A 12,216-nucleotide genomic window follows, 5' to 3' on the forward strand; every position below is an offset into this window, starting at 1 on the left:
TCTCTCTCTCTCTCTCTCTCTCTCTCTCTCTCTCTCTCTCTCTCTCTTTCTCTGCTGCTGCCTCTCAGACTGTGCAGAGTCCCTGCTCTTTATTGCTCATCCCTCCCATCCCCATCATCCCCTCCCCTCCATCTTTCTCCCTGCGTGCCGGAGAGGAGGGGGGAAGGCAGCGGGTAACTGCTGGTGGTAAAGCAGCAGTGCACAAATAAGCTGGACCTGCTAAATGATGAGAGACCGCCGGAGAAAAGATCAGCGGCAGGGAGAGGAAGGCAGGAAGGATTAGTCAGGGATGACAACAGGGGGAAAAAGGTGTTTGTGGAGGGGAAAAGACAAAGGGTAGGACAGGGTGTGTTTTCCAAGTGTGTGCTCCCTGTTTCATTTATACAGCTGCCAGAATAGTTTCATCAACATCATCCATCTGTCTTCAGCTGTCTATTTGTGTTTGTGTGTGTGTGTGTGTGTGTGTGTGTGTGTGTGTGTGTGTGTGTGTGTGTGGCTCCGTGTGGCTCCTCCTCAGTAGGAGGCTTGGCTTGTTTGTTGCTAAGGTGTTACAATCTTCCTGGCTCTGGTGGCACAATCATCTCCGTGTCCTTCCTCCCGCCTCCTCCTCCTCCTCCTCCTCCTCCTCCGGTGGTACATTCTGTATCGCAATCACTCCCAGGATCTCTGTATCAAAATGGTGTTTCTCTGTGCGTGGGTGTTTCATTGCATCATACAAGTGAGTGAAAGAGATTTCCTGTGAGGTTATTGATCTGTAGTCTATTGCCGGCTACGGCATGTGTTCATTAGCAGAAGTGGGTAAGCTCTGGGCTCACAGCATGAAGTGGAGCATATTGGACATCAATAGTTGACCACAGAATGCAAAAAATATGAAACACACACACTGTTATACCAAACAAACCCAAGCATAGAAATATTCCATATGATGAAGTAGGTGAAAAAAATCTGTATACGCTTTTAGAGATACAGTAACTCATCTATGATTAAAACCTGTGTTGCTAAATACAGTATGTTACTAATACAATTTGAGTAATGAAAGGAATTAGGGCTGCAAAACATCAGAATATAGTCTATAAATTCACCAGAAGCCAAGTTGATGTCATCAAATGTCATATTTAGTCCGACCAATGTTGAAAAACCCAAATGAATTCAATTTCTATAATACAAGACAAGGAAAAGATAGACCCATAAAATATTTAGCATTATTCGATTCATTAAGCCATTGTCAAAAAACTTGAAATAGATTCATTTTTCAACCGACTTCATCGTTAAGAAACAGAAATTAAAATACAGGAAGATAAGATAAAGTAAACTGCTGCAATTATGATGCCTGCTACAACATAAACACTGCAGCACACATGATTACACACATCCATCACTTGTATTATTATCTGGTGTAATTTCATGTTAATTACTCTCTGATTTAAAAAAAAAAAATCCTTGAAGTGAAATCAGAGGATGCTTTTCCCCACAGTGCACCAGTCTCAGCCTCCCACCATCATCCCATAATACACGATCAGACAGTCCAACTGCTCAGCCCACTCCGCCCCTCCCCTTCACCAGTCAGGGAGAGGGCAATAACTACCCTCACTGAATACAAAAGACCTCTGACAACCAGCCGCCTTTGGCTCAAGGGGAAAAACACACGACCTGAGAGAGAACCGCAGCCTCCAACGCAGAAGAAGATTCATGAGCCAAACCTCGGATAGGAAGCTGCTTTTTAAATAGAAAATACAAACACACTTTCAGGGCGAGTGACGTTATATACTTGAATAAAAATCGATTTTTAACGAGAACAGTGCAGCTTGCAGGGCTGCACGGCGAATCTGACTATTTAAAAAAATAGACACCAGCATATAACGCCAAAAATCTGTTGTCTTTAGGCAGACACTTTTTAGAAACACTCTCATGTGAAGAGACTCACGTGCACACAAACAAAGCACACATACGCATTAACACCTATGGGCGGGTGCTGTCAGATGGACAGTGGCCAAGGGCAGTGGTCATGCTGGGTGATTTTTCATTTCTCCTTCAGTGGGAGCTGTCCTTCCTGTCTTTCCCCTCCGCTCTGCTGCCATGCTGCAGTGAACACATACTAGTCAGATCCACATTTAAATGTCTTCATTTGGCTCCACCTGACCCCTTCTCTCCTCCCCCCCCCCCCCCCCCCCCCCCCCCCCAGGCTTTCCTTGGCAGACAGTCAGTCGACCACATCCCACTCACTTATTAAGAAAACAGAGAGGTGGCTCTCTTTTTAGCACCAGTGAACTCTACACTCACAGATCCAGGCCCCCACTGCTGAGGATACACTGACTTTGATCCTCACTTCAGCAGCCTAATTACACCCCCCAAATAATTTAGCTGAATGTTTAACACATAGGGGACGAGCTTCTCAGAGAGTGTCTAGATCTGCCAGATCTCGAAAAATACCTCAAAGCACTCCCAAAATCCACCAGGGGGCTGATTAACCTTCAATTCACACACAAACAGTGGACTGATGAATTCACGGATGAAATCAAAAGGTAAGCTGTTATTTCATAAGGATATTTCAACCAGTCTGACCACGCCAGTGGTGTAAAGTACATTTACTCAAGTACGATTTTGAGGTTTGTGTACTTTACGTGAGTATTTTCCAATTTATTCTGCTTTATACTTAAATATTGTACTTTTTACTCCACAGTATGTATCTATCTGTGAATGAATGTAGTGAAGCAAAGTAATATTTCCGTCTGGAATGTTCTGGAGTAGATGTTAAAAGTAGAATAAAATTAAATACTCTTGTCTGCAATATCAAACCGTCTCTTCTTCAATATTAGTAGAGCAGCTGGATGCTCCACAGCAGCAGGATGTTACACATTTCTCTTGGCTTTCTATGGAAATATTCGAGCACCTCAAAATTGTACTTAAGTATGGTACTTGAGTAAATGTACTTAGTTCATTCTATCACTGGTGAACAAATCATTGCGAGTAATTTTACTGTTGATACATTTAGCTGGTAATACTTGTAGTTTGAACGCATGACTTGTACTTGTAACAGAGTATTCTTACACTGTGGTATTACTACTTTTACCAAAGTAGGGGATCTGAATACTTCTTCCACTACCTGTCTGTCTTCAACAGAAAAAGGATGCAGATGACAAGAAACAACTCACGACAGTAACGCATTGTGTCACATTAACAAGAAACGCTGGGAAGTAGAGATATGAGGAAATGATGTAAAACTGATCAGCTTCTCGTGAAAAGGCCCTGCTCGTCTGAAAGGAAGTGGCTTTGAGGGCGGCTGCAGATTGGCAGACAGGAAGTAGGCCGCACAGCAGGTTTCATCCTGCTGCCATGGCGATGGCTACTGAGGGATGTTGCCATTGGTTGGCCGTGTCCAGAAGCTGACTGATAGATAAATGCCATAGCAGACGCCGAGAGGTGAATTTGAAATGGAGAGTGAAAATGAACATCGACTTCTCTGAAATAGACACGCTGGCTGACACAGGAAGCACAGAGAATGATATCAATCACCAACGCTATCATGTTCCCCCACACCCAGCCACTGCTGTTGATGACGAGAATGGCCTAACTCACTGTGCACCAAAGTCTGCCCAAGATTTCTCCTATCAAGAAATGCTCTAAAGTGAGCACCTTGAGAGGCAGACCATGCACCACATTCTGATACAGAACTTTGACATAATATGTCGCTTTCTTCCCCAAATACAACAAAGTAAGAAGGATGAGCTTACCTTGAATGCTGTGGAGGTAAACTTTAAGTCCTGAGCGCAGCTGTTGATCCGCAACTCTTTCAAACTGCTTGGAAAGTCTGTTGATTGCACTCTGGAGAGACGCATGCCTCTTGATCTCTGCTTTTATTGCACAGGAGTTTACTGATTTGCTGCTGCTGTTCATCCTGACACATCGATCTCTTTGTAAACTGAAGCTAAAGTGCCTCGCTTCAGCCCATTTGAACTCCTGGCTTGTTTGTTCTACAAGATGAACACAAACTATTAAAATGCAGAAGCAAGCAGAAAAAGAAGCGGCGGCCGCTGCTCAAGGTTTCTCTCTTGCTCACTCTACACCACAAAAGTCAACTCACGACAGCGTGTGTCTCAGTTTCCTCTGCAGGTTTGAACTGAACTGAATTCACTTCCTTATTTGAAACCATATTCTCACAACACGCACGCTCTGACTGTAGTGGTGCCCGCACTATTGAAAAGACACGTTTTAGTTTACATTACATGCTCTGCTTCTATTAGTAAAGAATTAATTATATACAAATATAATAATTATGACACTTTTTGTGTGAAATATTCTTGTCTACAATGTCAATCAAACAGTGTCTTATTCAGTATTAGTAGAGCAACTCGATGCGCCACAGTAACAGGATGTTACAGTTTGGCTTTCTTTCGTAGAGTTCTGTTCTGTTCGTACTGTTCTGTGGAACTGGTAAAAAACAAACAAATGTATGTGTGAATGACTGCTAATGTCAAACATTTCTCTGTTTGTCTTTGTCATGCTGTGTCACAGATGTCTCCCTGATGTATTACCAAGCTTATTGTGTAATCCTTGTGTAACAGGTGTCCTGTTAAAACAACAGAGAGCACTGCTGAAAATACTCACTGTGTTCACACAGACTGGGATTCCTGTTTTCCAGTCTTTTATCAGTCTTTGTCATTTTTAATGTTAAAATGTTTACTTTTGTTTTCACCGTTTTATAGTAACATCTTTACTGGCAAAATGGAAATCACAACTACCATTCCAGACACAGGGTGTGGTTGTTTTATGTATGCTCAATATGGTAAAGATAAATAAATATAATTAATTTACAGCTAAATTAAACTACATAAGGATCCAGTTTCATTTAGTTATATCTAAATTATAAATATCTTCTAATTCTGTTCTGAATTTATTTGTTTTTAAAATTCTACATGGCTTTTTAAAAGCATTCATTTAGTCATGAAAAACAACAGCGTATTGATAAGAGTAGCTCCTTGTGGTAATAGTATCTTAAAGGTACCAATCCCTCCAGGGCCACTGTAGTCCTCTGACACGGTGTCAACGGGAGGGTGGTCGGAGGGGTATGTTATTGCTTGCAATCTGCAACCTCACCACTAGATGCCACTAAATCTCACTCTGTTCCTCTAAACAAGGTAACTTCAGTCCAAAATATGTCAACAAAGCAGGCACCTCTAGCTGTTACACTTAGATTACTTGACACACAATTGATGTATCTAAATACGTATGTAGTTGCTCTCAATGAATATTGTAAATATATTCAGTCATTAACTACTAATTAGAAAAAATCGCAATTATGTCTCTCTGTTTGTACCAATGTCTACTAATATCTATATACTATCTGAAGTCGTGTATCGTGCGTGAATCCCGTGAAAATCAAGCATATTGAATTTCCGTTGACGCTACTTTCTCTTTATATACGACTCTGGTTTTGTCCTAAAACGATGACGTTTGGTTGACACCCTGACGTCACATGCGGCGCCGACGTCATCAGATACGCCCTCTCCGCTGACCAAAAACATTTGTCCAGACGTAAGCGCTCCGGAGAGCCCGACGAGCCTGGTTTTTTTAATTAAGTCTTATTCATTAGTCGTTAGAGCTTTTTCGAATATGGTCTGTGGCGGTTTCACCTGCTCCAAAAATGCGCTTTGTTCCCTGAATGTGGTTTACATGGTGAGTGTACAAAATGGATCATGATGCTAACTTTTAGCTATAGCCACGTTAGCTTAGCGTAACTAGCTTCTGAGTGAACTAGCGTTATGTCAGCCAGCAGTGTGGCTAGGGCGCAGAAAGATGACTGATTTTGCCCTTTGTTTCACATTCTTCTGTTTTTGTTTTTCAGACGATTAATGGTATGGACTCATATTACACATTTAGAGGTAGACGTTGTTTAAGTGTACGTTAGCTAACTAGACAGATATGTAGCGTTAGATATGTTAGCTAACCGTAGTTAGCCGGTTAGCTATCGCCATTATGTGCCCGGATGCTACCGTTAGCAGGGAGGCCAGCTGACCCCAGATGTGAGCATTGACGTGCATGATATCTCCCACTTCTTCTCTCCTTATCAGTCACCCGAGCCTGTTGCAACAAGACCCAATGTGTTTGTGTGTCAGTCATGTGAGCTGTCAGAGTCAACATGTTGGCCTCGACTCAGCGAACGTTAGCATAAACCCACCGTGAACTTAGTTCAGTACACCAGCTCTGTAGTAAATGTACCCCTTTTTAAAACCTGACACCGTGAAGAATGTTTTAGGGAAGATTAGACCTTATTGTGAGTTTTAAGGTTGTAGTGGGCTGTGTTGTGTTATCTTGTAGCTATGCTCCTTCATATATGTGAATAAGAAAGACAAAATATTAGAATCACCATCTAACATAAAGTACAAACTCAAAATAGACCTGAGTCTATATAAAGACAAGTAGCATAGTTGTCTCTCTCAGCAAACACTTAAGTAAGACTGTATTTGTTGCTGGTCTGTTGCATTGCATCATATCGTACAGCTGTTTCTATTGTTCTAGTCACTGTGTCACTGCTGCCTGGTATTACAGATGTGTTTACCCTAATTGTTAACAACTAGTTGTTTTTGCAACTGTTGTTGGTTGATGTCTGCCAGTGGGCAACTGTACATAACTGCTCTGATGTGTCTTTATTAAATCTGTCTCTATATTGTGTTGAGCTAAACAGATTAGTCAAGTTGATCAATAGCAAATGGATATATTTTGATAACTGATTGATCTTTTATGTCGTATTTCTAGCCTAAATACTGAACATTTGACAGCTCCAGCTTCTTAATTGTGACAAAGTGCTGCATTTCTTTGTCTTCTAAAATAAACTGACATTTAATAGACTAAATAATCACTTGTTTTATTGCGACCTGTCAGATTAATTAGTAATGTTAGTCATATTGTGGTGTACTTTCACCTAGGGTTTTGTTTAGTACAATATTGTGATTATGCGTAAACGTACCCACACTGTATAACTAACATGTCCAGCTTTTGTTATCAAGTGTCAAGTCAAAAAACATCTTTATTGTGTTTGTCTTACTCACTTTCACCTGCTGTCACGATTATTTTTAAGTTTGCCAGGTATACACTTTGTGAAGTACGTGGCAGTAAGAGAAGCGTTGCATTGTTTGCCTGCTGTTGTGACACACTGAGCCTCACTGCTGATAAACACACTTGAGACACGACCCACCCAGTCAGAAAACTTTGGAACATGTACACATGCCAGCAATCATGTCGACAGCTGAGTCACTGCAACTGTCACGAGTGTGATGCTGTGTTGAGTCAGGGCACTGACGGCAGTGAAAGGAGACGTATAAAGGCACAAATAGTACCTCCGTAAAAAGATGAACCTCCAGGGACAAATATGAATTCTGTAATGTTTTGTCAGCTCCCATTAAAGGTAAAGTGACAAGCCAATAGTATTACAGAATATAAGCAGGACTGTTCTGTTGAACGTAATCAATTAAAGAAATAAAACAATGACCTCTGTTTTTAATTTGTTTCAGATAATTGAAAATAGTTTTAAAAAAATGTGTTGCCTGGAGGCCAGCGGTCTAATTGCCGTGGGCCATATGAAGAAATGTTAACAATAAGCTCTAACCGTGTCAGCCTGGTTCTTCCCCTGCATCACTTATTTGGCAAACACTTTACCTTTTAATGAAAGACCTAACTGGTGTTTGTGGTGATCAAAACTTAGTGACATGACTGCGTGATAAGCTCAGTCCCATCAGGTGCACACTGCCTCAGCTGACTCAGGCTAACTGTCTTCCTTCCCTCTTAGCTGGTCGGGCTGCTGCTAATCGGAGTAGCAGCATGGGGGAAGGGGTTCGGCCTGGTGTCGAGCATCCACATCATCGGAGGGGTCATCGCAGTGGGCGTCTTCCTGCTGCTCATCGCTATTGTTGGACTCATCGGAGCGATACACCACCACCAAGTCATGCTTTTCTTTGTATCCTTTCCCCTCGTTGACATTGATTCACAGATAATTATCAGGTCAGTTGCTGTGAACTGTGATATGAAAATGTGGTCTTTGTGTTTCTTTTCCATGATTTTTCCTTGTTTCTTTGACTTCTTGCGCCAAGTACATGGTCGTTCTTTTCATCGTTTTCCTCTTCCAATTTGGAGTTTCATGTTCCTGCTTGGCGATGAACCGCGGACAACAGGTGAGAAAACTCTAAACTAACAGTTTGAATGTCTCTTGCGCTGCGTCCATGTTAGTAACACTTTTTACCAAAACGTGTTTATATCTGCATAAATACATTGTTGTGACGTTTTACAAGAAATTTGCCTCATTTTATTTGTCTTACTTGCTTTTCCAGGAGGCACTTCTGAACTCTGCTTGGCGAATGTTGGAAAACAAGACCAAGACCGACCTAGAGAGCCAGCTGAACTGCTGTGGGCTGCTCAACGTCACCGCCAACCAGGCACAGTTTGATCTGGACTTGCAGAACTGTCCCGCTGTAGGTCTTAGATCTAAAAACCTGCTTCACCAGCACAATCACAGTCTTGAGTTGCTGCATAATTACACTATATATTTTTTGTTTCTTTCATTTACATTTGATATGGTTTTCCTTAAGTACAATGTTCAACTGCATCATAGATAAATATTTCAGTTTCACATTATATTTCCTGTCACACAATATGCTCCACTGAGCAGAAGTCACATAAGCATTTCCTTTAACCAGGATAAGTTAAAAGTTTGACTTTTTCCTGTAGTTCTCAGAACAGATTTTGGAGGATAATACTGGCTTAGCCGACAAACGGTTGACTCACACTGCTGAAGACTAAAGGCCTTGTATTCTTTTTTTTTTTTTTTTTTTTTTTTTTTTCTTTTTTTTTTTTCCCTCCAGTTATGCAAAAAGAACACTGTCTGTTACACCTGCGGGGATATGATGCTGACTCATGCAACGGAGGCCCTGAAGATCCTCGGGGGCGTCGGGCTCTTCTTCAGCTTCACAGAGGTGAGTGTCCTGTCTCCAAACCTACATCTGCTAACCACCCACTCATTTAATCAGTCTAACGAGGCTTTGAAGGACAAAAAGGCACTGAATTGAGTTTAACGTTGCAAATCGGGGTTTTCTCTTTTTGTTGAGCAAATCATCCAGTAATCGTAAGGTTTGCAGTTTGGTTTATTCTTCCTTAAAGAACCGATTGCAGCCGTATTTATAAATGTCAATATTGGTGGCGAAATCATTCAGTACCAAATTTCCTGCTAGTTTCCAGGAAATAGGTAGATGCTGATGTTATTGACAAGCGCTCGCATGTTCCTGGCTTGGTAGCGGGTTAGCGGTTAGCTGGCCAGCTAGCCCTGTGAGTCGTCGCCACATATCTGGTGATGATGTGCTGATTTATTTAGAAGTGCCCGTGCATTTATCTTTTTGCCTGTCGTGTCTTTCACAGATCCTGGGAGTGTGGCTCGCTGTGCGCTACAGGAACCAGAAGGATCCACGAGCGAACCCGAGTGCTTTCCTATAGTCTGCCCCCCCCCCCGTACGCAGCGCAGTGTCGGACACACTGGCACACATAGTATCATGCACATCTAGAGGCAGACACACGCCAGCATACAATACAGTACCACACCAACTACAACAACACACAGAATGGACGAGCTCACGCAGCACCTGACAAACACTGACAAATAACTCACACACACACCTTCAACTGAGACTGAGAAACTACAACAACCTGTCCAGAAAGTGTTGCCAGAGCTCCAGCCGGAAGACCTGGATACTTGTGTATGAAAGGATAACTTGTAATACCAAGAAGTGTGACTTGTTGGTAGTGCGACCCAGCCTTGATTTGAGTACCAGATTTCCTGCTATGTAACAAGGGATGAGACATCTCTGCATGTGTCCTGGTCCCGCACAGACAAACGGCCTCTTTGTCGATTTTATTCCACACACCAACCAAATGACTGTGCCCTGTCCCAACAAATTACCTTGTATGCACCTTGAATTCTTTCCTCTTGTGTCCGATGTCGTGCCACCACATAACGACAAATATATTCCTCTGGTCAGTGCTGTTGGTGATGTGTGGAGTTGTATACCCAGCATGTCCAGTGCGACGACTTTGTGCTCTTAAGTCAGCCGAGGGGCAACAGGAGGCGAATACTGGACGTGTGTTGTAAAGTAGTTTTTCAATTGTATGTAAATGTTCTTTTTTCAGATGCCACAAATGCCGGGATGCAACAGGATTACGAAGCAAGAATAGATGTTGGGTAACGTTGTTGCTAGTCAGAAAAAAATTATGAACTGTAACTGAGCCAACTAACTTTTAACAGTCTGAGATATTAGGACGCCAATGGACTGCAGCCTCGATGTTGTACATAATCTTTTAGAAATCACTCCTGGTGGGTTTGCCGTGTAGTTGCCCCTCTAGTCGGGAGGTTTGCCTGCATAGTTGAGGTCTTTGAAGGCCACAATAATCCACCCTTCCTGTATTTAATGTTTCTTTGTGTTGCACAGTGATGTTGCTTCGTATAGCTTTTGGTAGTAGAGAGGCGGATTCAGGTACGTATCATTTTCTTCTGTGTAGCTGGAAGAAATCACGACATCTAGAAATACAGCGAAGTGCTGTTTTGATTTTAAACATTTGGATAGATTTAGCCAGAACTGCTCATCGCAAACCCAGTTTTGTTTTTAATAGTGTTAATTGTGAAAATGTGCTCTTGGTTGCAGTTATTTTTCTTCTTTTTTTGTAATTTTAAAATAATTCTTTTGTGGAATGATTTTGTTCTCAGTTGCCATCAGCTGTTTTTGTTCATCAGTGTTAAATGCTTTGTAAAAAAAAAAAAATATATTCAGGATCTATTTAAGTTAATAAGTTTGAGGATGCATATTAGGCTCAATTTATGTAGTAGTTTTGATGATATAATTTTGCTGCCTGACTCGATGTTTGACATTTCCTGTTGATAAATCACTGCTCATCAATTCTCTCTTTTGAGATGTTTCCTCTTTTTGAATTGCTTTTAACTTAAAGGACTAACACAAACTGTAACTACATGTCTTACTTGAACCTGTGAACTTGGCTGATATGAATTTCCTGCTGCTGATTTGGAGTCATCGCTGGTGTAAACAAGCAGTTTGACAGATCTTAAGCATCGTTATGCCATATATTAAACCTCACTTTGAATTTGTGTGCACTTGTCATTCAAATGTATCTTGAATTTTTGAGACTTAATTTTCCAAATAAAACCTCAAATTGCAAACTGTTTCACATAAGTCAGTGATTTAGTTTACATCTCTTTGTCTTTAAAGAAAAAGCACTGTGAGTGGTGTAAAGATGTTATTTGAAGCTAACTCGTACTGTACTGTGGTACAATGTTGAGGCACTTGTACTTCACTTGAGTGTTTCCATTGTATGCCGTTTTATACTTCTACTCGACTACATTTCAGAGGCTAATAGTGTATGTTTTACGCCACTACATTTGTCTGACAGCTTTTGTTACTTTGCAGATTTAGAATATTAACACATAAAACTTAACTAATACATTATGATATAAGATATAGCTACCAGCACTATACGAAGAAAGTAAAATGAGCACTATGTTAACCGGCTGTAATATTAGTGATGTATACATTAATTAATCACTAATTATAATTCAGTAACATATATATAAATCAGAAATGGGCCATTCTGCATAATGAATACTTTTACTTTCTGTGCTTTAAATATATTTTGTTGCAAATACTTTTCGATTTTAAATGCTGGACTGTGACTTGCAGTGTTGCTACTTTTACTTGAGTAAAATATCTTTTTACTACTTCCACCTCTGTTGACTACAAAATGTCTTGTGACCTTATAGTGAGAGTTTAGGAGTGATGACACCAAAGATACGACACATTCCACCACATGGTGGCAGTACAGAGTCTCTACTGCTGCCATTTCTTCCTGGCTAGTTATTATTTCAGTCCTGCTCTGACATGATTAAATACCTCAAGACAAGCAAGGAATGTACACACAGTGGGGACTTTTTCTAGAGACTATTATCTTGCAGAGTGACTGCATCGAAGTTGAAGGTGCATGGCGTCAACGTGCCAGCTGTAAAATGAATTTCCTCAAGCAGTTGGTTTTGGTTCCTTGTGTTGTCAGAAGGCCATTAATCCCTTCAGCTGGGATGGGTCCAGTAATGTGTGTATGGGGGGTGGGGGGACTGGCAGAGCGGAAGGAGAGCTCAAGTACACTCTGATAGGAGAATAGAGAGAACACGAGGAG

The 12,216-nt window shown here is 41.2% G+C and overlaps 2 protein-coding genes across 3 annotated transcripts in view; one reads left to right on the plus strand and one right to left on the minus strand.

Annotated features, from left to right (window-relative positions):
• agap2 (ArfGAP with GTPase domain, ankyrin repeat and PH domain 2) overlaps positions 1-4,116 on the minus strand; it is a 22,470-nt gene extending 18,354 nt beyond the window's left edge. For both annotated transcript variants that reach the window (XM_031844699.1, XM_031844698.1), the window contains exon 1: positions 3,732-4,116. In XM_031844699.1, coding sequence (XP_031700559.1) covers positions 3,732-3,894 — 163 coding nt within the window. In that variant the 5' untranslated portion in view covers positions 3,895-4,116. The remainder of the gene's footprint in view (positions 1-3,731) is intronic.
• Positions 4,117-5,414: 1,298 nt separating this feature from the next.
• On the plus strand, positions 5,415-11,209 carry tspan31 (tetraspanin 31). The gene is made up of 6 exons (XM_031844737.1): positions 5,415-5,673; positions 7,784-7,951; positions 8,085-8,165; positions 8,322-8,462; positions 8,853-8,963; positions 9,403-11,209. Exons 1-6 carry the CDS (start codon positions 5,611-5,613, stop codon positions 9,475-9,477), a joined length of 639 nt encoding a protein of 212 aa, XP_031700597.1. The 5' UTR covers positions 5,415-5,610; the 3' UTR covers positions 9,478-11,209.
• The last annotated feature ends 1,007 nt before the right edge of the window (positions 11,210-12,216 follow it).

The sequence above is a fragment of the Anarrhichthys ocellatus genome, unplaced genomic scaffold (assembly GCF_004355925.1).
Source record: "Anarrhichthys ocellatus isolate YVR2014 unplaced genomic scaffold, GSC_Weel_1.0 scaffold5, whole genome shotgun sequence".
Lineage (NCBI taxonomy): Eukaryota > Metazoa > Chordata > Actinopteri > Perciformes > Anarhichadidae > Anarrhichthys > Anarrhichthys ocellatus.

Bases quoted from the DNA above. Each gene is read 5' to 3' on its own strand.
- tspan31 (XM_031844737.1), top strand. From the start codon at position 5,611: ATGGTCTGTGGCGGTTTCACCTGCTCCAAAAATGCGCTTTGTTCCCTG. The intron at 8,166-8,321 runs GTGAGAAAACTC...TTGCTTTTCCAG, and splicing joins CGATGAACCGCGGACAACAG to GAGGCACTTCTGAACTCTGC. The intron at 8,964-9,402 runs GTGAGTGTCCTG...TGTCTTTCACAG, and splicing joins TCTTCTTCAGCTTCACAGAG to ATCCTGGGAGTGTGGCTCGC.